Source organism: Theropithecus gelada, chromosome X (assembly GCF_003255815.1).
Source record: "Theropithecus gelada isolate Dixy chromosome X, Tgel_1.0, whole genome shotgun sequence".
In the NCBI taxonomy this organism is placed as follows: domain Eukaryota; kingdom Metazoa; phylum Chordata; class Mammalia; order Primates; family Cercopithecidae; genus Theropithecus; species Theropithecus gelada.
The window spans coordinates 152159761-152186436 of record NC_037689.1 but is presented as its reverse complement, the minus strand read 5'-3'; the positions used below and the strand labels follow the sequence as shown (position 1 = coordinate 152186436).

The following is a 26676-nucleotide window of genomic DNA, read 5'->3' as shown; positions in this document are numbered from 1 at the left end:
CCATCAAGGCTGAATTAAAGACTTCACCAAACTGGCAGTTTGGTGAACTAAAGTCTAGACATTGGATATTCTAGAGGAAATTCCCATTTAAAAAAGGTTATATCTCTGATTAGTGCCACAACATGACGAACTTTGAAAATATGCTAAGTGAAGGCCGGGCGCGGTGGCTCATGCCTGTAATCCCAGCACTTTGGGAGGCCGAGGAGGGTGGATCACGAGGTCAGGAGATCGAGACCATCCTGGCTAACACAGTAAAACCCTGTCTCTTCTAAAAATACAAAAAATTAGCCAAGCATGATGGCGGGCACCTGTAGTCCCAGGTACTCAGGAGGCTGAGGCAGGAGAGTGGCGTGAACCCAGGAGGCGGAACTTGCAGTGAGCTGAGATTGCGCCACTACACTCCAACCTGGGCCACAGAGTGAAACTCAGTCTTAAAAAAAAAGGGAAAATATGCTAAGTGAATAGGCCAGACATAAAAGGATATAGATATTGTATGATTCTACTTATATGAGTGTGTTAGTCAGGGATATCCAAAGAAACAGAACCAATAGGAGATTCTGTCTGTCTGTCTGCCTTCTCTCTCTGGATGAGCTAAACTCTTTTAGTTCAAGACTGAAAGCAGGAAAAAGCAGATGTTCCAGTCCAAAGGCAGTCAGGCAGCAAAAATACTTTCTTACTTGGGGAAGACTCAGCCTTTTTGTTCTATTCAGGCCTTCAACTAATTGGATGATGCCTGTCCACATTAGGGAGGGCAATCTGCTTTACTCAGTCTACTGACTTCAGTGTTAATCTAATTCAAAAACACCCTCGGAGAAATACTCAGAATAATGTTTGAGTAAATATCTGGGCACCTTATAACCAAGTAAAGTAGATACATAAAAATAACCATCACAAGTCCACCCCTTGTCAATGTAGCACCCACCATACACATCTCCTTTATCTCTAAATAGAGACAGAAATGAGGTCCTAATTCCACCTAACATGATATGACAAAACTTGACTGGTATTGATAACTACCTTCTTCTACTACCCATTCTGTGTTGACTTTGCCTTCAGCAAGCATCTCAGCTGATTGTGGTTCTTTACCTGATGGGGTGACCCGAACCTTTATTCCTGAAGAGCCTGGGCCATTAGTAGTCCTGCATGGATTGGGTTGCTATAGTTTCCCATTGACCAGAATCATAGGGTGTGGTAATAGTAAGAGATACTCTAAGGGATCTATTATATTCTAGACACACTCTTCCATACCTCCATTGTGAAGTAGTAGTCCAGTTTCCTTCCAGGAAGGACAAAACGCTGCCCCTTCCATGATTAACATATTCTAGTGTAATCAGCCTGCTGCCAGATAGCTGGCTGATCATCCTGGGAAATACTGCCATACTGGGGACTCTGTGTTTGTCTCTACTGCTATCAGATTGGGCCCTTAGCAGTGGCCATAGACAGGTCAGCCTTGTTGAATAGAAGTCCATGTTGCTGAGCCCACGCATAACCTCTATCCCTGCCACCATGGCTACTTTGTTCATGAGCCCATCAGGCAGTGACATAGGTGGCTGAGTAAAGAGGATGACTGGTATCCACAGAACAGGTCATCATATCTACTTTTTTTTTTTTTTTTTTTTTTTTTGAGATGGAGTCTTGCTCTGTCACCCAGGCTGGAGTGCAATGGCACGATCTCAGCTCACTGCAACCTCTGCCTCCCGGGTTCAAGCATTTCTCATGCCTCAGCCTCCCAAGTAGCTGGGACTACAGGTGCACATCACCACACCTGGCTAATTTTTGTATTTTTAGTAGAGACAGAGTTTCACCATGTTGGCCAGGCTGGTCTTGAACTCCTGACCTCAGGTGATCCTCCCGCCTTTGCCTCCCAAAGTGCTGGGATTACAGGTGTGAGCCACTGCACCCGGCTCATCATATTTACTTGATTACTGAAATCCTTATCTGCTGAGGTCACCCTTTGTTGAGCACTCACATGGGACATAAATATCTTCACATCCTTCACCCATTCAGAGAGATCTATCTGCATACCTCTTCCCCAAATTTCTTTGTCACCTGTTTTCTAATCATGTTCCTTCCAAGTCCATATCTGGACAAAGCACTGACTACAGCCCATAATTTGACATATAATTGCACACCTGGCCATTTCTTCTTCTAAGCAAAGTCCACAACCAGGTACACTGCCTACAATTCTGCCCACTGTCCTTCATGGATATCTCAGATAGAGACTGTCCACTTTTGTGTAGTACCTGCATATCATGCAAAACCATTGGTAAACCAGGTCCAATGAGGCCATAAGTGCAGGCTGGGAGAGAGAAGGCAGGGTAGCAGAAACAGGCACCATGGACATTTGGGCTACTTCTTAATGTAATTTACATGTGCCTTCAGGACCTGCTCGGACCTAACCATGTATATACCACTTCCATTTGATGATGGAGTGCCATTATTCATACCCAACTTTATGGCTTGGTAGATCAGATAACACCTAGTTCATGATGGGCAGTTCAGGTCACATGGCAACTTGGTGGTCTGTGGCTAAGCATTCAGTATCTACTAAGGCCCAGTTGTAGGCCAAGAGCTACTCACAAAAGGAGAATAGCTATTCACAGAGGATTACAGGAGGATTTCTCACTATAATAGCCCCTGCTCCATAAGTCAGGGAACCAATGTGAAGATCCTGCTAGCTGCTCAATGTATCTGTTCCAATTACGCATTCCAGGACTGGGGAAATAACCACAAGATAGGCTCACAGATCCTCTGCATCCACTTTGAGATGGACTTGAGCTAAAATTCCATTGATCATTTGACCCTCCATAAGCCCATACTCTTGACTGGTGGACCACAGTGACATTTTGGGTCTCCAGAAATTAGTGCCAGTTCAGAGCCATTGTCCAGTAGTCCCTAAAAGGTCTGATTAAGTATTTTTCTTCAATGCACAGTTATTCTGATAGAAAGGCCATATGTCCCTTTGGGGAAGGCTGAGAGAAAGTAACAGTATTCTTGGCAGTGTACCAGAGTCCTTCCTCAAGGAGACTGAGCCTCCCCTTCATTCAAGTAGTGCTGGGTCTGTAAACTTGCTCAAGTCTGGGAATTGATTGAGAGGCCGTGACTCTGTTTTTATTATTCAGGTTAGACTTTTGTTCACTTGACCTAGAACTTTTCCGCTTATACAGATCAAGTATTTGGTAGGCATTCTATCTATATCTCGTCTAGGAACACTATAATCTACTAGCCAACACCATAGTCATACTATTCTAATTGCTGCTTTGACTCTGCTATCCCTTATGGTAACCACACTTACCTTGCCTTTGGCAGTTGAGTGCTGCCCCTTTTCCCCTGTCACCCCAGGATCCAATTATTCCCATCGTATTTAGGTTTTCTAATTCAGTGAATGCAGGTCCCGCTGTAAGGTGTCACCTACAGAGAAGAGTGATCACAGAGCCCTTCGAGGATGCTGAGGTTCCTCTGACAAATTTATTTCTCAAAGTAATGGTGAGATCTGTGTCTTCTGAACTCTCCCAGTGTTGGTGAGTAGGTCTTAAATGACAAATTAACTCAAGCATTTCAGTCTCCTTTCTTCTACGTTAAACCAGGGCAAGTTTGAAATTTCTAGTTTGCTCACTGTGGGCCATCTTTTGGTCTGTGTTTCAGTCAACCAATTAAACCGTTAGAGGCCTTCCTAATTCCCTGAGATGCAAACTCAAGTCATTCTTTTGGAGTGTAGTGCATCTTGTCATGGGTCACCTTCATACCTCACCTCGCCTGCTGGGACTTGAGTGTAGTTAGAGATCTAATAACAAAGAGGGGTGGTAGGGTGGGTCCTGAAGGCAATCAGCATTATCTTGCATGGCAGTTGCCTCAGGGGAGGCCATTACAGTTTCCGCAGGCAGTGCGGGGTTAATCCACTTAGGCTGGAGTGGAGACACTGCCACCACAGGGATGGAAAGACAACTTTCACTGGCAAAGAAGACTCATCAATATTTAGGAGCTCAATGTCCCCAGCTTAATCAGGGTCTTCCACACATACCTAATCCAACTTATAGTGCCCCATTCTTTCCCAATCAATGCCCTTGCTTTAACAGTAGAAACCCTGCAAAGCTGGAAGTTTGACTTGCTTTGTAATTCAGTTAGTCACGGGATGAGATTTGGCATTTGATTTTCAGCAATCTCAGCTCTGTGGCTACAGTAGATAAGGGTCTCCTTCAGGGCATACATAGAATCTGTCAGGTCATTTATGCAGCTCTTGAGCTGGGAATTCAAATTTCTGAGCTCCTCCTTTTCTTTCATCACTTTTTCCAGCAACATTAGCAGCAACCAACTAATCTCATCATTTCATTAGTTTGACAAATATGTTCATAAATGTCAATATACATAGTCACCAAGACCCTGGCTTCTTATAAGTAGTTATTAGGAGTATCCAATGGAGATATTTTGCATATACATATATTTTGAGATGGAGTCTCACTCTGTCGCCCAGGCCAGAGTGCAGTGGCGTGATCTCAGCTCACTACAACCTCCATCTACCAGGTTCAAGGGATTCTCATGCCTCAGCCTCCCGAGTAGCTGGGATTACAGACACCTGCCTGATTTTTGTGTTTTTAGTAGAGACAGGGTTTTGTCATGTTGGCCAGGCTGCTCTCGAACTCCTGACCTCAGGTGATCCATCCGCCTCAGCCTCCCAAAGTGCTGGGATTACAGGCGTGAGCCACTGCGCCCAGCCTGGCCTGCATATTTCTATTACCAGATCATGCCGTGGACAATTTTTACTACTGAAAATAGTCAATAGTGTCTTTAAATTTCATCAGATTACAGAACCAATTCCAGAAATCCAATAACAAATGTATAAAATTTATCCTTGAAGTTCTGTTCCTTTAGAATCACTCTTGGTGTGAAAATCTATATTAGTCATGGTTCCCAAAGAAACAGAACCAAGAGGAGACGCGCGCGTGCGCGCGCACACACACACACACACACACACACTTATAAGGAATTAGCTCATGTGATTATGGAGTCTGACAAGTCTCAAGATCTGCAGGATGAGTTGGCAACCTAGAGACCCCTGAGAGCTGATTTGTAGTTCCAGTTCAAAGATCAGCAGGCTGCAGACCTAGAAAGAGTTAAAATGTTTTAGTTTGAGGCCAAAGGCAGAAAAAAACCAAAACCGAAGTCCCAGTTTAAAGGTAGTCAAATAGAAGGAACTGTCTCTTACTAAGAGGACAGTCAGCCTTTTTGTTATATTTAGCCCTTCAACTGATTGGATAAGTTCCACCTACACTGGGGAGGACAATCTGCTTTACTTAGTCTATCAACTCAAATGTTAATCTCACCACAAAACACTCTCACAGACACACATAAAATAAAGTTTAATCAAATATATGGGCACCCCATGACCCAGTCAAGTTGACACATAAAATTAACCACCATAATGAGGTATCTAGAGTAGGCAAATTCATAAAGACAGAAAGTAGAAAAGAGGTTACCAGGGGCTTGGAATGGGGAGGAAATGGAGAGTTATTTTTAACGAGTACAGAGTTTCTGTTTGGGGTGATGAAAATGTTCTGGAAATGGATAGTGGTAATGGGTGCACAATATTGTGAATATACTTAATACCACTAAATTGTACACTTAAAATGATTAAAATGGTAAATTTTATGTATATTGTACAACAACAAAAAAGGCTATATCACTGACAATACATTGTTGTATTTGGCAAAGAAAGGGGAATCTCCAGCCCCCTCATCAAAAAAAACCCCACAAACTTCCATTTTAAAATAATGAGCTGAAATCATAGCAGAGAGAGGTGAATAATGAGCAAATATAAAAAGGAAGACCTGAAACTCTAAACAGCTCCTCATTACCCGCTCCCCTCCAGGCCCTGGTAACCACATTCTACTTTTTGTTTCTATGAATTTGACTACTTTAGATACCAAATATAATAAATTTCTATATATCTATATATTTTTAACTCCATAATATATTTTATATATTCAAGTAACAAACTTTTATATTGTTTAAAAGGTAAATGTTTGTTTAGATTTACACACATAGTAACCTCTTTTTTGTCTTTATTATTGTGTTTCAACCTCTGGTTGACAGAGTGAGACTCCATTTCTAAAAAATAAAAATAAAATTGTATCCTATTTAAAAAAAAAAAAAGCAAAAGCAAATCGTGTGCATTTTATAAAAGGCATATCTAAAACATTAGATACAGAAAAGTTGCAAGACAAAGATAGGAAAAGAAGTTATGCAAATATCTAAAAGATACCGATTGCAGCTCTATTGATAGCAGAAAAATAGACTTTAAAGCAAGAAAGTATTACTGGAGATTAAGAATGTGATTTCATGGCCAGATGTGGTGGCTCACGCCTGTAATCCCAGCACTTTGGGAGCCCGACGCGGGCAGATCACGAGGTCAGGAGATCAAGACCATCCTGTACTAAAAAAAAAAAATACAAAAAATGAGCCGGGCATGGTGGCGGGTGCCTGTAGTCCCAGCTACTCAGGAGGCTGAGGCAAGAGAATGGCATGAACCCAGGAGGTGGAGCTTGCAGTGAGCAGAGATGACGCCACTGCACTCCAGCCTGGGCGACAGAGTGAGACTCCGTCTCAAAAAAAAAAAAAGTGATTTCATAATAATCAAAGGTCTCTGAGAAAATAAAATTTGAATTTATATTATGTAATTACATAGCTTCAAAATATTTAAAGCAGAAACTGATAGAAAAAGGAAAATGGACAAATTCACAATTTAGAGTGCTAGATTTTAACACATTTCTCATCAAGTGATGGAACAATGTATAGAAATAGAACAGTTAATTCACAAGTTTGATCTTATAGACATATTTAGAAAATAGCACCTTGAAATTGCAGAATTACACATTCTTTGGAAGTACACAAAGGAAACATGTTAGAATTTTCCATTTTAAGCTACAAATAAAGTAGTCTCAAATTTCAGATAATATAAAACATGTTTTCTGGTCACAATACAATTAAAGTAGATATAAGTAAGAAAGAGATAACTATAAAATCTTCCTATGTTAGAAATCAAGAAATATACTTTTAAACCCATATGTCAAAGAAGAAATCATAAATTAGAAAATATTTTAAACTGAATGATAACAAGGCATGACATATTAAAATGTGGGAATCAGCTAAAGCAATACTTAGAAGGAAATGTATAGCCTTAAAAACATATATTAGAAAAGAAGAAAGCCTGAAAATTCATGAGCCTAAGGTATGTCTCAAGAAGCTAGGGGAACAGCAAAATAAACCAAAAGGAAGTAGAAGCAAGGAAATAATAAAGATATGAAGTAAATGAAGTAAAAAAGAAACATACAATAGAGAGAATAAACAAAACCAAAAGTTGGTTCCTTGAAATTGACAAACTTCTGGCAAGAGCAATCAAGATGAAAAGAAGGCACAAATGATATCAGAAACTTTAAAAAACTGGACATCAATAAAGATCCCACAAAAATGTCTGCCAATATAAAAAATGAGAATACTTATTAATCTTTTAACAGTAAGTTTAGAAAATTAGGTAAAATGGATGAATCCCTGGTAAATACAACAAGAATGAATAAAAACCTTGAAACTCCTAAAACCTTTGAGAAACTGAATTTGTATTCAAAAATCTTCCCGCAAAAAAAAAATCCAGATCCAGATGGCTACACTAACTACATTCTACCAGTTTTTCAAGGGAGAAATAATATTAACCTTACAAAACTTCTTCCAGAAAATGGAAAAAGATGGTATGTTATTCAATTCTCTTATAATAATAGCATAACATTGACAACCAAACCCAACATGAACAGTATTAGAAAGGAAGATAATAGGCCCATTTTATTCATAAATATAAATCCCAAACAAAATATTAGCAATATGGATCCAAATTGGATTTATGTTAGGAATGCAAGGTTGGCTTATACATTAGAAAACTGATATAATTTATCCCAGTGATAGACTGAAGGATTATACATATTGGATATCCTAAACAGTGCAATAAGATGAGAAAAAGAAGGAAAATATGTAAGGATTGAATATGATGAAAGGGGAAAACTCATTGTATATGGAAGATATGATGGCATAGATAGAAAATCCAAAGGAATTTATATATAAATTATTAGAATTTAAAAAATTTTTCAAGCTTGCTGAAAACAAAATAAATACCAAAATTAATTGTATTTCTGTATACCAGAAACAGTTGGAAAAATAGTTTTAAATAGCATTTTAAAATTCCAAGCACGAGTCACACATTCCTGTCAGATAATGGCAGCTGCCTAAATCTCTCCACACAGTCTTCAAAAACCATACATACACATACACACACACAATTTTAAATTATGACTAAAACCGCCCATACCCCATCTACAGAATAACCAGAAGATAAAAAGTACTGAAAGTTTATATTTACAAGTAGAAAATAAATCTACAAATCTAGACAACCTTGCTCCAGAGAGAAACCCTGTCTCAAAAAAAAAAAAAAAGAAAGAAAGAAAGAAAGGAAGAAAGAAAGAAGAAAGCAAATGTTGGAACTTAACTGTCCTATAAAAACAAAAGTGAATCACGAAATTACAAGACCCACAGACCTCTTTGGTCCCATCTGTTAAATAAATTGCACTTCCATTTATCAACAGTAGAGGGTACTCCTGGCTCAGAAACCTAGTAAGGCACCCAGCCCTCATGTCTGCCTACATAAATCACCTCTTTTGCTGAAACAAGAAAATGTAAGGAATTTCTAAATGAATAGAAAATAGCACATGAGGCAGATGGTATTAATGTTCTTGAGTTTTTATTCCCTCTTTCCTTGAAAACCTCATCAACTTTAGGCATGGCCATGTGACTCATTTTGATCAATAGAATGTGATTGGACATGACATATACCACTTCCAAACAGAAGCTTTAAATGTGATTTTGTGTTTGACACTCTTGTGCCACTGCTCCAGGCTCCAGACTTTGAGCCTCTAGAATGATGAGTGAATAAATTTATTTTGTTTTAAAGGCACTAAGTGTGTAGTGAATTTGTTACAGTAGCCCCAGAAATCTAATACTAACAAAAACAATGTTAGAGTTGGATTAGAAGTGTCAGTGAGAACTTAGGAATTAAAAAAGCATATTCTTAGCACTGTTCGCTGAAGGAATCTAGAAGTAATTACACTGCAGTAATAACAAGCCCATCGCATGCCCAAATCTTGGTCTCTAACTGCCATTTTCCATTCAAAAGAATCTGAGCTCCCTAGAGAAATGACTTTTTCAAGGCTGGATCAAGGAAACTGCCAGGTGATCTTAGATGATCTTGGTGATCTTGATGTGCCAGAAGATAAATGGGATCATGGGAAAAGAACACAGCAACTGGCCCGAAGGGCTTCCTGTTGGCTAGATTTGAGACAATTTGAGCATCAAAAGGAATAATGAGGGTAATGGATCATAATTGGAAAATCAGTTTGCAACCATCAATATACTATTGAATACTTGTAAAGAACTTTAAGGGTTGCTAATACCATTGGATAAAAGCTTGTTGTGAAACAGAATATTTGCATGATCTCAAAGTCTCACTCCACAAATTGTTAGGAAAAGTCAGGAGATTGAGACCATCCTGGCTAACACAGTGAAACCCCGTCTCTACTAAAAATACAAAAAAAAAAAAAAAATTAGCAGAGCCTGGTGGGGGGCACCTGTAGTCCCAGCTACTCGGGAAGCTGAGGCAGGAGAATGGTGTGAACCCGGGGGGGCGGAGCTCGCAGTGAGCTGAGATTGTGCCACTGCACTCCAGCCTGGGCGACAGAGCGAGATTCCGTCTCAAAAAAAGAAAAAAAATTGAGGCAGAATTTCGCTATGTTGCCTGGGCTTGTCTCAAACTACTGGGCTCAAGCAATCCTCCTGCCTCAGCCTCCTGAGTAGCTGAGACTATAGGGGCATGCCACTATGCCTAGTTTAAGAGGTAGTATTTAAACTGAGACCTGAAGGGTAAAAAAACATGGATAAAAGAAGAAACAGAAGGGGTAAGAGCCTTCCAAGCAGAGGGAATCACATATACAAAGGCTCTCATGTTAAATAAAACAAGAGTTGACATTGTTGAGAAACTAAAAGATTAGTTTATCTGCGATGCAGTAGAATAGGAGGAATGCAGTGGGAGAATAGATCAGAGACTTGGGCTGGGGCTATATTAGGCAGAGCTTGGAGACCAGAATAAGGGGGCCAAGGTGGGAACAAACCAATTAAATTGGCATTTCTCCCCGGGGGGTGGGGGGCAGGGAGCTAGCCCATGCATCATTTTTTAAAAGCTCCAAAGGCGATTCCAATAAGCAGCCAGGGTTGGGCACCTAGGGGGGACATGTAGCTAGATTAATGAAGATGGCCCAAACTTCTTTTGTTCTGATACCTAAACTCTCTGTAGGAACACAGTGCTACTTTACAGTACATTCGCCAGGAAAAGCCTCTTCCCATTTGGAATCTGAAGTAAAACCGACACCACACTTGAAGATGCCAGGATTGTTAGAGGAAAATGTCACCCAATAGTCCCAGGAAGCAGGAGCCCTTTTGTTGCTATTTGAGCACTTCTTTCCGGTAAGGTGGCCAGTTGCCTCCTTACACACAAACTGCCTCAGGAGATCCTAAGGATATCATGGTGTCTGTCCTTGCAAGAGCATGCACTATGGTAGGACATTACCTGCATTCTGTTCCTTTTTCTCCAAGACTCTTGCGTATTCTCACCATTTGGCTGGACTTTCTTCTGTAGGTTTACCTCGGAATCCACACAAAACCCACAGGGTTTTAGAGTTGCCTTGAATTACACACTTGAACATTCGGATCTTCATTTTCCCAAACATCCACCCAGTTATAGGTGGCCTTTGCTCCAAAGTCCTGGAGTAGCAAGATGCCTTGAGTCTTAGACTGTCTTCCCACTTCTTTCTCTCTGTATCCCCTCCTGCCAAGGTTGCCCAGCCACATTAAATTGCATGCCTTGCTGTGTTGCATTCGTTATCATTCTAAAGTTGTCACCAACATGTGGGAAACCAGTTTATCTAACTAATAATGATAGCTACCATTTTCTGAGCTCTTACTGTGTACTCTTCTTGCCACAGCAAATGCATTGACAAGGGAGTCTGCTGGCCAAAGCCTGACTCTCATCTCCAGATGATCCAACACAGATGCTGTGTGTGACCCGGGACAAAGCACTTAATATCACCGAGGTTTGGAAAGTGGGTGAGAACATTCTAGATATAAGGCCTAGCTAGAGTGAAGGCCTCCAAAGCAGGGTGCTCTTAATTCTAGATGTCCCAGATGCATGGGACAGAGTAATCTAGTCATCTTCCAGGATTTAATCCTGGACTACTGGAAACAACTAGAAGTGAGAAAAGCATCTGTGCTTTGCAGTGACCACTGTCCTGTCAGACAATCAATAAACGCTCTCTTTCCTCTTTCAGGTTTTTCAGGGAAATCAAGACTCCCTCACACCTGTGGTGAACTCTCTAGACTCACCGTTACTGACTCGCTACCTTCGAATTCATCCCCAGAGTTGGGTGCACCAGATTGCCCTGAGGATAGAGCTTCTGGGCTGTGAGGCACAGGAGCTCTACTGAGAGTGGCCACTGCAGCACCTGCCAGTGCCCGCACCCCTCCCTCCTCAGCTCCAGGGCAGTGTCCCTTCCTGGCTTGCCTTCTACCTTTGTGCTGACCTTCGGTTTACTTCCTGCCCCACATTGTCCATGGCCCCATTATTTTGCTATGTATTTAAACTATACAGTCCTAGCAGACACTGCCTTGAAGCCTCCCGAATTAACTATCATTAATCCTGCATTTATTTGGTGGGGGGCCAGGAGGGTGCATCCAATTTAACTTAACTCTTACCTATTTTCTGCAGCTGCCCCCAGATTATTCCTTCCTTCCAATGGAACTAGGCAAAAAGTTGTTCTTGCTTCCTTACACATAGACATAATTATGTTATTTAGTCATGAGGGGCACATTCTTATCTCCAAAACTAGCAGTCTTAAACTGAGAATTATAGATAGGGTTCAAGAATCCCTAAGTTTCCTAAAATTATATGGGACATTCTGTATAAATGCAAATGTGCATTCTTCTGACGAGTGTCCATAGATTTAATCTCAGAAAGATGTAGACATAAAACCATTTGGTCTTCACTCTGACCAATAAAAAATAAGTCAGGAGGATGGAATTGTTGAAAGCTTTGAAACAAAACAACTATGTCTTCTTGAAATTTGTGATGGCCAAGAAAGAAAATGATGATGATAATAGGCTTCTAAGGACATATATTTAATATTTCTGTTAAAATATAAGGAAAATCCATGGTTATCTGGGATAGGAGATACAAACTTTGTATTTTGTATTTGGCCTACTTCGTAATAAATGAAGATGGATTTTTTAAATCTTTGAGGTAGTGCCACATAAAGTCCTAAAGATCTAGCAAATTCTTTGAAAAATCATAAATTTCCATAATGAATCCTGGGGGCACAGGAAGAAAAGGAACTGATAGCAAACAGTTCAAAACTTTGTTGACATCTGCTGTACTAAGAGGCACATGCCCTGAGATAGGAGTTCAACAGACTCTGCAGATAAAACAGGATGCAGTAAAGAAGCTGGCCAAACCTGCCAAAACCAAGATGGCAGCAAAAGCTTCCTCTGGTGGTCCTCACTGCTCGTTATACACTAATCATAACGCATTAGCATGCTAAAAGACATTACCACCAGCACCACGACAGTTTACAAATGCCATGGCAACATCCAGAAGTTACTGTACATGGTCTGAAAGGAAGAGGAACCCTCAGTTCCAGGAATTCCACACCCCATTCCTGGAAAACTCATAAATAATCCACCCCTTGTCTAGCAGGTGATCAAGAAATAATCATAAAAATAGCCAACCAGCCTATGGAGTAGCCACCCTTTCATTCTTTTATGTCTTAATAATTTGCTGTCACTTAAGTCTGTCAGCTCGCTCTTGAATTCCTTCCTGTGCAAAGCCAAGAACCTATGTGACTTCTCAAGTTGAACCCCAGCTTTGAGGTTCGCCCTGTGACACAACACAACAACAGCATAGTCTGCCCCTATGAGTGCTTACTGTGCTATAATAATGCAGTCAGTTTACTCTCTCCCTCTACTAATTTCCTGCTGAAAATAACACAACAAAAATGTAATGGGAAATTTTATACCATGACTGAAAACTAGAGTCCCACTTACATAGTTGAAGTATCAAGGAGGTCAGAAGAAAATTGGACTGGTGAAAACTGAAAAACACTCCAGCCTGCCATGTCACCACACAGTAGGATTCCCCATCTTGCCCTCCACCCCAATAATATTGCGAAGGGTTTACTGCTCCTTCCATCTGCCTGACCCCTTCACTAAGACGACACAGAATCTCCTGATTTAGTAAAGGGGACTGGAGGCAAGGATAAGTTATAGAGCAGTTGGAGGAAGCATCTGAAGATTGCAACCCAGGGCAATTTGAAAATAGGAGATCCTAATATGAAAGAAAAATGGATCCCAATCTGAGAAAAGGCAAAAGAATGGCTACTTATTTTCTATGCTGGAGTATTTTCTAATAATCCTGCTTGACCCTGAGCTGACCGCTTTGGAAACTATAACATAGCTGTCACAGTATAGTCACAATCCACAAATGATAAAGGTGAAAATGGTTTATAGCCCTGTGAAGTTCTTAACATTTAGAGGCTAACTTACAGAAATGAATAAGTTGTTTTGTTTTATAGCCTGGTAGAAGACTTAACCCCAAAGGTGATATGGTTTTATTTCCTGTTATGTTTAACTTGGCAATCTTGTTTTGGCATTCTTTTCCCATTGACTATATACAGCTCTATTTCTCAAATGTTAATGGAACTAGTTCTTTTATTTTCCTGCTGGTTTCTTCAGTAATGAGTTAAATAAAACATTGACACATACAAACAAATGCCTTTGAGAATTGTGTTTTTACACTGGAAATAAAAATGTGAGCACTGATATTTGTAAAACAAATAGGGGCACTGAATAGCAAGATGGACACTCTAGAAAACCAAATTAGTGAGTTAGAAAACCAGATTAAATTGAACTCAGAGTAAAAATGATTTAATTCATGAGAGGCTGAATAAAATAAATCAGAAATGGAGTCTCAATCCAGGTGAACAGCTTATATGGAGAGAGAAAGAGACTGAGAGAGAAATGGGAGTTTCTGTTCAATGGGCATAACGTTTCAGTTATGCTGCTGGGCATGGTGGCTCACACCTGTAATCCCAGCATTTTGGGAGGCCAAGGCAGGCGGATCACCTGAGGTCAGGAGTTCGGGACCAGCCTAGCCAACATGGCGAAATCCCATCTCTACTAAAAATATAAAAATTAGCTGGGCATTGTGGCACACGCCTGTAGTCCCAGCTACTTGGGAGGTTGAGGCACAAGAATTGCTTGAACCCAGGAGGCGGGTGGAGGTTGCAGTGAGCCGAGATCATGCCATTGCATTCCATCAGCCTGGGCAACAGAGTGAGACTCCATCTCAAAAAAAAAAAAAAAAAAGTTTCAGTTATGCAAGATGAATTAAGTTCTACAGATCTAATGTACACCATTGTGCATATAGCTAACGATACCACACTGGGCACTTAAAAATTTGTCAAGAGAGCAGATACCATGTTGTGTTCTTACTACAATTTTACCACAATGTAAAAATGCATTGTAAACACTATGTGCAAATAGAATAGCAAAGAATGTACACAATGCCCATGAGCATAACATTCTAGTGGACCCACAATGCATTGGAGTTCAGTGAGACTCAAAGGGAGAAGAATGTTAACAAAGTCAGTGGGGAGGGGAAAACGAGTGTGATGAAATAGGCGGTCTCATTAAACTTCCCTTACAAAACACAAGATCAAAGATAAAATTATTAAGAATTTCAAGACAGTGACATCAGAGCAAACAAAACATAGGGCCCCTCAGGGCATAGATCAAACTCCCATGAAGCCAATCCTGAGTCCCAGGCAAGCTGGGACTTTTGGTCATCTAGCAATAGTCATGTGAGTGCACCATCTTGGAAGTAGATCCTCCAGTTTCTTTCAGTGTTTTGGGTCACAACCTAGATACCTTTATCAGTGCCTGGGAATGTTCAAGGTCCCAATTTTCATTCAGGCCTGCTGGCTGGGTCACAGAATGGTCAAGCCACTCCATGATTTTCTATCATGACATAGCAAGAAACTGGGAGAGACTGGAGGACTCTACAAAAACTTTCATTTTATGTATTTCCTGGGAGCCCTGTTTTCTGATAGACCCCTAACTGAGATACCATTTTTGCCGTTCTTCTATGGATAGCTATTATTTTTTAAATTTTTAAAATATTTTATATTTTGTAGAGACAGGCTCCTGCTATGTTGCCTAGACTTGATTTGCATTTTTTTGAACTTTAAGTTCTGGGATACATGTGCAGAACATGCAGGTTTGTTACATAGGTATACATATGCCATGATGGTTGGGTGCACCCATCAACCCGTCATCTAGGTTATAAGCCCCACATGTCACCCAGGCTGGAGTGCAGTGGCATGATCATAGCTCACTGCAGCCTCAATCTCCCAGGCTCAAGGCAGGCTACTGCCTCAGCCTCCAGAGTAACTGGGACTACAGGCGTGCACCACCACACCTGGCTAATTTTTAAATGTCTTGTAGAGACAGGATCTCGCTATGTTGCTCAGGCTGGTCTCAAACTCCTGAGCTCAAGCTATCCTTCTGCCTCAGCCTCCCAAAGTGCTGGGATGACAGGCGTCAGCCAGAACTATTTTTTTTTAAAATTAGTTTATAAGAGTTCTTTGTACATTAACAATCTTAATTGAATGTCTGTCATATATGCTGTGAAATTACTTAATTTGTCATTAATCTTTTATCTTTTTTAAACAATGTTTTGCTATATGAAAGCTTTACATTTTTATGTTATAAATTTATCAGTATTTTCATTTATGGCTTTGGGTTTTATGACATGCTTAGAGTAGCTTATTCTGCACCAAGATTATAAAAATATCCACTCATAGAATTTTCTATCATAAAAGTATGACAGAAAATGTCATATTTTATATATGATTTTATTTTTGTTTAGTCCTTGATCCAGCTAGAATTTCTATTTTGCATAGCATGGCAAAGGGCTCACACCCAACATCATATTAAATAATGTCTTTTTCCCCAATATGAAATGCCATATTTACCATCTATTGAAGTTCTATATCTATATTATAAGGCATAGTTAGATACCATGTGGTGAATAAAATATCTTAGAATTCTTCAAGCCTAAGAGGATACAACTACTGTAAGGATGGGTTTTGGTATAACACAGATGTTTATACATAGACAGAAATTGATGTCTGTGTGCTTAGCTGTCGAATAAGGAGACTGGGGGAGAGTTAAATGTAATCGATGATATCATAAGGAGTTGTGGAATTCTATTTGGAACTTCAGAGACCTAAGGAGAAGACTGACCAGCTTCTTCTGAAGACTTCTGCCCTCTAAAGACTAAGGCCTAATTCCACTGGTTTCTTTGAATTCCGTGGTGCTAAGTCCATTTTCAGGTAAGTGGTTTCCCACTGGATGTGGGTCTCTTTAAGCCCTAGCAAACAGTAGGTGAGTGTATCAGTTATAAATGTCTTAAGTAATAGGAGGCCCAAATTATAATGGCTCAAATAAGAGTATATTTTTCTCATACCATGTAGTCCAGAGGTGAGGAGCTACAGGTGTTAGTTTAGTGGCTTGAAATTGTCAGAGCAACTTCAGGCAACATTTCTTAAACAACATTCAAGGCAGCATCATCTCTTTTATCAAGACAGCAAAAAGCCTTCCCAAAAGCTACCCATCAGATTGTCCTTATGTTTCATTATCTAGAGCTATGTCACATAGCCAAGCCTAACTTCAAGGATGGCTGAGAACGGGAGGATTCAGCTTTTTCAGCTTATCTAGTTGGACGTAGTAAATGAAAAACGGGTGGGAACAATATCCGCCAAAAGTCACCATTCATTCAAAAAATATTTATTGAGCACCTGGATACCCTATGTGCTAGGTACTGTTTAGCAGTGAACAAAACAGACAAAAATCCCTGCACTCATACAGCTTATATTATATTCAGGAGATACATATAATAAAGTAAAGTAAAATATATTCTACTAGGTTCTAATGAGGTTTTGGAGAAAAATCAAGCAGGTAAGACAATTAGGAAGTTTTGTAGGAGGGTGGTACAATTTTAACAATGGGATCTAAGGAAAATCCTCATTGAGAAGGTGATATTTGAGTAATCAAAGGAGGTGAGGGAATAAATTCTGAGAATACCTGGGGGAAAGGCATTCCCTGGAAAGGGAAAAGCAAGTGAAAAAGCCCCAAGGTAGGAACACGCCTAGCTTGTTCAAAATGAAATGAGGCTAAGTTGGAGTGATGATCAAGAGGAGACTGGTAGGATATGTGGTCAGCAGTAACTAGGACATAATCTGACCTACAACTTACCAAGATCTCTTTGACCACTCACTGGAGAAGAGGCTTAAGGGAGGCAAGGATGGAAGCAGAAAGACAGAGATGATGGTAGGTAGCAGTGGAGGTGGTGTGAAGTGGCAGGATTCTGGATACGTTTTTTGAGTAAAGGTGACTAGACACTTCTGATGGATAAAGTGTATGAAAGAAAAAGAAGAGTCATTATATGTAAACCTAAACAAACATTTACTTTTTAAAGCAATATAAAAGTTTGTTATTTGAATATATAAAATATATTATGGAGTTAAAAATATATAGATATATAGAAATTTATTATATTTGGTATCTAAAGTCGTCAAATTCATAGAAACAAAAAGTAGAATGGTGGTTACCAGGACCTGAAGGGGAGGGGTTAATGAGGAGCTGTTTACAGTTTCAGTTTTCCAAGTTGAAAAAGTTCTAGAGATCTGTTGCACAACAATGTGAATATACTTTTTTTGGCCTGAACAGATGAAACAGTTTCTACTAATTGACTTGGGGACGATTGAAAAGGTATCAGGGGTAGGAGGGAATGTCAGGTATCTGACCTGATACAGGTTTTGTTTTGTTTTCTTGGAGGGGATACATTTTGCTTTGGAAACTGACCATTTTCAGGAGTCACCTGTGTAAGTCAGCCAATTATCCTTATGTTCATGATGGTGAGAAGATTTTTGGAATATGAACTAAACCATCATTGTCTAACTTTTCAGACAAAGTTTCTGTGGAAAGAGCTACGGACAAAGACATCTCTCGTTGGCGGAGTGAGCTCGGATTACCATCTCTTCAGCCGCAGCCGAAGGCGGGCGTCCATGGAACCCCAGAAGCTGCTGCTAACTGGATTTCTGCTATGCTCTCTAACTTGCCTCTTGTTGGAGACAGTAGCTTTCTCTCCTTCGCCTTTGTCTGCCTTGGGAATACAAGAAAAAACAGGATCGAAACCACGCTCAGGGGGTGTGTTTGCTGTTAGGATGAATGTTCCTTTCTTCATAGGACTTAAGATTCATGTTTCAGGTCAGGTAAAATGAATTTCATGTTTAAAAAGAATGTTCATAGGAAAGCAAACTATTCTGGTTTGGTTCAATTTAGTTCAACAAGCATTAACCTACCTACTATGTACCAAGTCCTTTTCTGAACTACATGGATTAGGAATTGAACAGCCTCTGTTATGAAGGAGCTCACGGATAGGCAGACAAAGCCATAGATGCCAACCTTCCATGGAGCATGATCAATGTCCCAGCGGACAAGGGGATAATTTAAACTGTTTGGGGAGGGGTCAGGAAAGACTTGACAAAGGAGGTGAAATTGACAATAAACCTGATGGTCCACTGATCCACAATCTAGGTTCCAACATGCACACACATGCTATTCAAGTGTCTTGCTGGTTAGTGGTGAATCCTCTCAACTCCATGCTGCAGACACTTTCATTTTCCCCTACTTCTTTCTTTAGGGTCAAAGCACTGTACTTTCCTCCCCCAGTTGCTAATGAAAAGACCCAACAGCCCGAGCCTTACATTGATCAGCAAACTCCCCCTAGAGGTCCTTATTCCAGTTTCCCTGGCCCCTTCCTCCTCTGCTCTTAGGGCTGGTGGCCTTCTCCTTTCTCTTCCTGGGATACTCCCTCCCCTTAGCCTCCTGCAGGACTCCCAGAGATATACTCTAGGCAGCAACACTTTAGTAAAGACTTTCTTGTTATCAATTCATGCTTCTCTTTCAAAAAGTACCCAATATACTCGAAACAACCCTTAAGGTATCTGAAACAACAATTATTGATCCTATTTGACTTACAAGGAGGCAAAAAATCATATCCATCTAAGGATACTTTAAAAACAAAATGTTTGCCCTTTGAACATCTTACAGCCAGCACAGCAAAGTAGTTTAGGATATGGGCTCTGGACAACTATAAGACATGATATCTGGGACAACTATTTGAACTTGAATTTGGATTCAAACGCCAGCCCTATCATTTACTTGACCTCTCCTCAATGAACATCTATGCTCTTTCTGCAGGTAATGACAGGTCCTGGCTGAACAACTTCAGGGATTACTTATGGCAACTTATCAAGAGTGCCTTACCTCCAGCAGCCATTGTTGCTTTTCTTCTCACCTCAGCACTAATGGGGATCCTCTGCTGCTTCACGTAAGCTTCTGCGGGAAGAAGAGACGAGGAGGAGAGAGGGAACGTGAAGGGGGGCGGGAACAGAAACAGGTTGCTCACCAGCCTGCATATCTGTAATTAAGGGAAAGTTTTAAGAAATTCAATTCTGGGAGGAAAACTGTGAAAGGTCATGCAACCCCTTTTTAAAATGTCTTCTCTACTTTCTCTTTTATTTCCTCCAACTTGCTCCATTTGTTACCAATGACTGACAGGTCACATTTAATGACCAGTGTTTACAACTGGTCATTTCTTTTATCAACTTTATTAACTCCTAATTTTTCTTCCCTGTGGCTCAAGAACTATACATAGAAAATATATAATTAGCTGTGCTCTCAATTTCCTCAAAATTTACCATAATATTTGTCTACATAAATCATATGAAGCCAAAAGAATCCTGAGGAAAACAAAATAGTTGAGCTAAATTTTGTTAATTCAGTCAGTATTTACCGACAAATGACTACTTGCCTGTCTGTGTGCTGGTTGCTAGAAAGACAGAGAAAGAAAGCAATTAAAAGAGCTCAAAAATCTAAGGAAAGTGGCTGAGGATAAAGATCAGATCAAGGGTGTGGCATCACCTATGGCTCCTGTAACCTCAAAATGATCACAGGATCAAGAACTGTGTCTAGGAAGCAACCTTGGATGTGGTTACTGGCACATGGAACTGATTGGAGGCAAATAGATTAGATATCAGCTAAGCTTTTGAGAGAAGCTTATTGCCAGAGAAACCATAAGCCAGAACTAAATGAGCCATCAGTTGTGAACAATAGTTAGGCCTCCAACCTTCCATGAAAAAGAAGGACACCAGCTTTGAAGGTCCCAACATTTGCTTCAGAAGAATAATGGATCAGAAGAGCTTCCCAGAGAACGGACAAAGGGCCACAGAGCCACCCTTTGAAAGCAGGATTTGGGTCTAATCAGGACTCCAGGATTGCCACAGAGCAATGACTGCTGTGTGTCTCTCGTTCTTCCTCTTTTCAAATAGGAATGTTTATGGTGCTTATCCTCTTCCTGTTCCATCGTTATTCTGGGTTGTAGAGATCAGGAGCAGATCACTTAACCAAGCAGAGCCACCCCCAGACTTGAGAGAACTCAGCATCACCAGATACTCTGGACTTTGAGCTGGACACAGTGATAAATGAGATTTAGTCCTGAGGAAAGGGTTTGCCACAAGTCAGGTATTCTGAAAGTAGACAGGGAGACCAGAATTTGGCATTCAGGGTATTATTAATGATCAACGCCTGTGGAAGATATGGGGTGGAAGGGAGAAATCAAACTGTCTTGCAAGCCCAACAAAGACTCAGTCAGCCCCATCAGAGTTGTCCCACATGGCTGAAATGGCTGGACCTCTCTAACCCCACCTAGATCATTCACTGGATGTGGGCTGTTCCCAGAAAGTACATGGAAGCTCTCTGCACCTGAGGCAGCCTCCGAATGAGCTAACAGGTAGAGGCTCTCTGCTGACAACACTCTCAGCAGCTAGGGAAATAAGGCCTTTCTCGAGCGGAAATATGGGTGGAATATTTCCATATGCATGACAGGGTGGCTGTGTTCCACATATGAAAAGAAAAGTGAAACAGATACTGGATGATCAGAAAGACAGACTGTAACAGAGACTGGCTATTTGTTCAGCAATCCTGTTCCTTCTTCCCTAAGCACAGAGTAACATTATATTCCCAACCTTCCTTCCAACTAGGCTGGGACCACAGTACTGAGATTTGGCCAGTAAAATACGAGCAAAAGGAATGTATGACATAAAATGTCTTGCACATGTGTCCATGCTACCTCTCTCTTTCGCATATGCATGGCTTCAACTGAAGGACTCTAAGGTGGTGAAGTCACATGATGGAAGGAGCTGGGATCCCTGAATCACCTCATGGAGGAGAACTTAACCTACATCAGAATGAGTCATGAGTGAAGGATCAATTTTATTGTGTTAAGCTACTAAGACCTCAGGACCGTTATAGCAGCTGAATATCCCTGAATAGCATACCTAGTAACCAACCAAGGAAGCTGGAACTCAAATAAGATATGTCTGGTTCCACATCTTTGAAGTCACTGTTACTCAAACTGTGGTCGGCAGGTAAGCTGCATCAAAAGCATCAGAAGTATTGGTTAACCATGCACATTCAGAGGGACTTCTGTGAAGATAAGGCAGACTATATGCCAACAAAAATAATTCCTTCTTTGAAGTAGATGGCTTAACCTGAAGAGAAAAGCCAATAAGCCCTTGCTGGGAACAAGCAAGCTAACTAGTGAAAGAAACATTTCTGGACCCAACTGGGCACCAAGTAGAAGCCTAACAGATAAATTTGAATGAATAAGCATATAGGCAAGCCATATTTTTAAGAAGCAGTCTGTTGAGGCAAGAAGGTGAAGTCTGAAACTTTTTTATGCTCAGACCTACAGCTGCTGCTCTCACTTGGCTGAAAAGAAGTAAAGGCTACAAGAGCTTACACATACCTCAGCATCATGAAGATAATTTGTTAGTCTAAAGTATAGCGCTGGTGACTTGTGCAAATCTCCTGTAAATAACTGGTCCAGTAAGAGTTTATCTCATTCAACAGGAAACAGCACCAAATCTATACTGAGTTACTGTATGGAAAAGACAAGAAACATATAAGCAAGAAATGGCAGATGAGGAATACTCACTAGAAAAATATCTCAGGGCAGATAAAAACTGTGTACTAACATATTGCCATAAATTCAAAACATTTGATACAAAATATAAAATAATAGCTAAGGTTGGGCATGGTGGCACATGCCTGTAATCCCAGCACTTTGAGAGGCTGAGGCGGGAGGATTGCTTACGGCCAGGAGTTCGAGACCAGCCTGGGAACACAGCAAGACCTCATCTCAATAATAATAATAATAATAATAATAATAATAATAAAAGCTATATGCAGAAATAAAACAGGGCAGATAAGGTATACTAAAACAAAAGGAGAAGATGAAAATTAGATGGAAAATCCCAAGAAAAATGTAAAAGACAAAAAGTAAAACTATCACCAAAATGAGGAACCATGAAGAAAGAGAGACATTGGTACAAAATATGAAAGAAAATATGCAAAACAGGATTGCATAGGCAAGCAGTATTAAACAGTTTGGTGAAAGTAAGATTAGAGAAGAAATGGTAGATATAGGAGGCACAGAATGATTTCTTTGATTAAGAGAACCAAAATAATCCAACAGAAGAAAAAGTTATAATTTTTTCTTTTTCTTTTTTTTTTTTTTGAGATTAAGTCTCAGTGTGTCACACATGCTGGAGTGCAGTGGCGCCATCTCAGCTCACTGCAACCTCTGCCTCCCGGGTTCAAGCGATTCTCCTGCCTCAGCCTCCTGAGTAGCTGGGATTACAGGCACGCGCCACCACGCCTGGCTAATTTTTGTCTTTTTTGTAGAGATGGGGTTTCACCATGTTGGTCAGGCTGGTCTCCAACTCCTGACCTCGTGATCCACCCGCCTCGGCCTCCCATAGTGCTGGGATTACAGGCGTGAGTCACAGAGTCTGGTCAAGTTATAATTTTTTAAGTGTTGCAGGAATTAAAGAAGACTGAAGTCTGTGGTCATAAAGGACACATCAATTCCCAGGAAAAATTGGGACTTGGTACTGGGCACATAGTAGACTCTCAGTAATACTTGTTGATTTTTAATTAAGACATTTCACAGTGAGGATTGCAGTCTTTCTGTGCCTCATTCTTCCTCCTCTATACTCACCTGTATATACCATTAGCTGCAGCTGTAATGAAGGCTTCAGCTAGCTGCTTATTACCTGAGGCACATGAAAGCTTGGCTAATCTCCCAGCATTCCAGAAGCAGAGGACTGACAGGCTCTAACAAGTCCACAAAGATATGTGTACAAGGAATTTTTAGTATGGTTTTCAATAGTGAAGAAATGAAAACGTAAATGTCCATCAGTCTGGGGCTGGCTAAAGAAAGCACTGCACATTCATAAAATGAGTACTAAGAATAATTACACGGAAAGATATTCATGAAATATCATTGAGTGGAAAAAACAGATTATAACAGAAGATACATAGTTTAGTCTAATTTCTTTTTAAAAACTAATCATATAGGGGGAACGCCTCTAAGAACCTTACCGAAGTATTAGACATTGGTTATCTCCTTGTGGTAGTAAGTAGATTGTTTTATTATTATTGGTGGTGGTGTTAACTTTTTTTTCCCCATCTAATTGCACTTTCTGATCTTTCTACAACGAGCTATCTTGTTTGGTCAGTTCATTTTTAAAAAGATACTTTAAAAACGAAAGAAGAAAAACTACCTAACCATACTTATACCACTACCTCCAAGCCCCACTGTACTGGAAACACATTCTGCTTTTTCATCAAAGCATTTTGTTTGTATGGAATTATTTGGTTCATATTAAGAGAAAAAGTGGTGAAAAATCCAATCTTTGAAAAAGGGATATAATTACATAGTAACTCTGTGCAGAGCATTTACCATTTTATCTTCTTTTCCCAGCATTCTTGTAGTTGACCCAGTCCAGTGAAGAACTAGAAGATTCAACAGGGCACATGTGGTCTCTCCGGTTGGACTCCAAAAGAGTGGGGCATTTGCTATCTGCTTAAAATGAGGAAGTATCTATCAGTTAAAATTAAATTGTCTTCCAACTTGAATTATCTTTGCCTTCATTTTCTCCTTCAAAAGTTGCAATTTTAAAATGTGAATATCCTTATTACTGTTTTGATTATAATAGTAACACATATTTATTGCAAAAAAAAGTTGAGAAATACAGAGAAAAGAGTAAGTTTTCATAATTCTAGCACCCAGAAATAAACATCATTAACATCTTGATGTACCTCCCTTCAATTTTTTTCTATATATGTATTACAAGTTTTCCAAAGTCTGTTCTGTGAAACAATAGTTCTGTTTTAATAAAAGTCACAAAACAGTGAGGGCCCTGTGGTCAGTTATGTTTGGGAAATGCTGGATTAAACACACTTAAACACATTAAACCTATTTTTCTTTGCTCCAGGACTTCTAAGAACTTTTAACAGGCTAATATTAATCTCCACAAGTGAGTATAATATATAGCATTTCCCAAACTAATTTAAACATGAGATTTTTTTAATGTAGTGGATATGACATGAGTCATTTAACCACCTCCCTATGTAATAATTATTTAAGGTGTTTCTATTTATTCAGTATTATAAATGTAATACAGGTAATATTATTAAAAATTATTGGCCAGGTGCAGTGGCTCACGCCTGTAATCCCAGCACTTTGGGAGGCCAAGGCGGGTGGATCACCTGAGGTCAGGAATTGGAGACCAGCCTGGCCAACATGGTGAAACCCCATCTCTACTAAAAATGCAAAAATTAGCTGGCCGTGGTGGCGCACCCCTGTGATCCCAGCTACCCAGGAGGCTGAGGTGGGAGACTTGTTTGAACCTGGGAGGTGGAGGCTGCGGTGAGCTGAGATACTGCCATTGCACTGCAGCCTGGGTGACAGAGCAAGACCCTGTCTCAAAAAATAGATATATTAATTTGCTTTTCCTTTTTGCTGTTCTGAGTTTGAAATCATTCATTCAACAGACACTTGTTGATCACCTACTGTGAGACAGATACTGGACAGGTAACAAACAGATGGGGTCTTGCTCTGTCACCCAGGCTGGAGTGCAATGGCACTATCTAACCCCCCCTCCCCGCCCCGCCCAGCTCTTGTGGAGCCACCATGCTAATGTGAGGATTCAGATCCTTCAGACAGCCACATGGTGCTGAGGCAAGAGCATCCCTAGCATATTTGAGTGGTAGCAGAAAAACCAGATTAAGCGAGGGGCAGAGCAGATATTGTGAGCCATTGAAAGGATTTAGGCTCTTCCTGGGGGCCATAGCAGGGGCCAACAGAAGGTTTAGATCAGAGGAGGGATGTGAAGGGAGAGCAGATGGGATTTGATTAGGATTTGAATGAGGTGAGAGAGAGAGTGAGGCTTCAAGGATGCCTCCCAGGTTTTTGGCCTGAGCAAATGAAAGAATGGGGTTGTCATTTGTTGAGCTAGAGAAAACTGCGGGAGGTTAGGAATTTACTACAGAGAAAATGCAAAGAGAAAGAAAAACTGAAGTGATATTCTAATTGATGCTGACGTGAGATCTAGTGGGCTGCCACATGGCCTGTCATGTGGCCTGCTGTGGCAAGCCAAGGTGAACTCAGAAAAGACTTTGAGTTTTGTTTAAGTCCAATGTGTCCTTATTGACTGTCTTTCTGGATGATGTGTCCACTGTTGAGAGTGGGGTGTTGAAGTCTCCGTGTTGCTGTCAATTTCTCCCTTGGGTTCTGTAAATATTTGCTTTATATATTTATATATTTATATATTTATATATTTAGCTACTCCAATGTTGGGTGCATACATATATATATATATATATATATATATACACACACACACACACATATATATATATTTACAGTTGTTATGTCTTCTTGATGGATTGAAAGGAAAATCAATCTCCCCCAAATGACCAAGCCAAAGGGAAAAGTCAAGCTGGGAAGTGCATTAGGCAAACCTGCCTCCTATATAAAATAACTACAAATATATTTTTTTAAAGCTACAGACCTTCCTCACAATTTGCCCATGAAGAAATTCCTTGTAAACAAAGGACAGGCAGAACTCAAAGTTACCCCTCTGCTCACATGAGACAAATGCATATCTGATTGCTTCCTTTGCCCTATTGTTTCACAAAGTCAGACTAAAACATAAGTGACTATTCCTGCTCTCACATGTAAACTGTGTATTCAGTGAAAGGCTAATCAGAAACTCAAAAGAATGCAACCATTTGTTTCTTATCTACCTATGACCTGGAAGCCCCCTCCCCACTTCAAGTTGTCCCACCTTTCTGGACCAAACCATTGCATATCTTACATATACTGATTGATGTCTCATGTCTCCCTAAAATCTATAAAACCAAGCCTTAGGCACATGGCATCAGGACCTCCTGAGGCTGTGTCATGTGCATGTCCTTAACCTTGGCCAAATAAACTTTCTAAATTCACTGAGACGTGTCTCAGATATTCGAGGTACACATTTGGTGACCACAAAGAGACTGAGTGGA

The 26676-nt window shown here is 40.3% G+C and overlaps 2 protein-coding genes across 3 annotated transcripts in view; both read left to right on the top strand.

Annotated features, from left to right (window-relative positions):
- The window catches only part of F8 (coagulation factor VIII), a 222598-nt gene extending 210832 nt beyond the window's left edge, over positions 1-11766 (top strand). For both annotated transcript variants that reach the window (XM_025371967.1, XM_025371968.1), the window contains one exon: positions 11415-11766. In XM_025371967.1, the coding sequence (XP_025227752.1) occupies positions 11415-11570 (156 nt within the window). In that variant the 3' untranslated portion in view covers positions 11571-11766. The remainder of the gene's footprint in view (positions 1-11414) is intronic.
- A 4649-nt stretch (positions 11767-16415) lies between these two features.
- SMIM9 (small integral membrane protein 9) lies at positions 16416-24522 on the top strand. The gene is made up of 4 exons (XM_025373453.1): positions 16416-16529; positions 18165-18405; positions 19462-19591; positions 24089-24522. The coding sequence occupies exons 2-4, from the start codon at positions 18264-18266 to the stop codon at positions 24114-24116; spliced, it is 300 nt and encodes a 99-aa protein (XP_025229238.1). The 5' UTR covers positions 16416-16529; positions 18165-18263; the 3' UTR covers positions 24117-24522.
- The last annotated feature ends 2154 nt before the right edge of the window (positions 24523-26676 follow it).

What these genes read in the sequence shown, in the direction of transcription:
- SMIM9 (XM_025373453.1), top strand. Translation starts at nt 18,264, where the DNA reads ATGGAACCCCAGAAGCTGCTGCTAACTGGATTTCTGCTATGCTCTCTA. An exon ending in ATCGAAACCACGCTCAGGGG is followed by an intron (nt 18,406 to 19,461) that starts GTGTGTTTGCTG and finishes CTCTTTCTGCAG; the next exon opens with GTAATGACAGGTCCTGGCTG. An exon ending in GGGATCCTCTGCTGCTTCAC is followed by an intron (nt 19,592 to 24,088) that starts GTAAGCTTCTGC and finishes TTCTTTTCCCAG; the next exon opens with CATTCTTGTAGTTGACCCAG.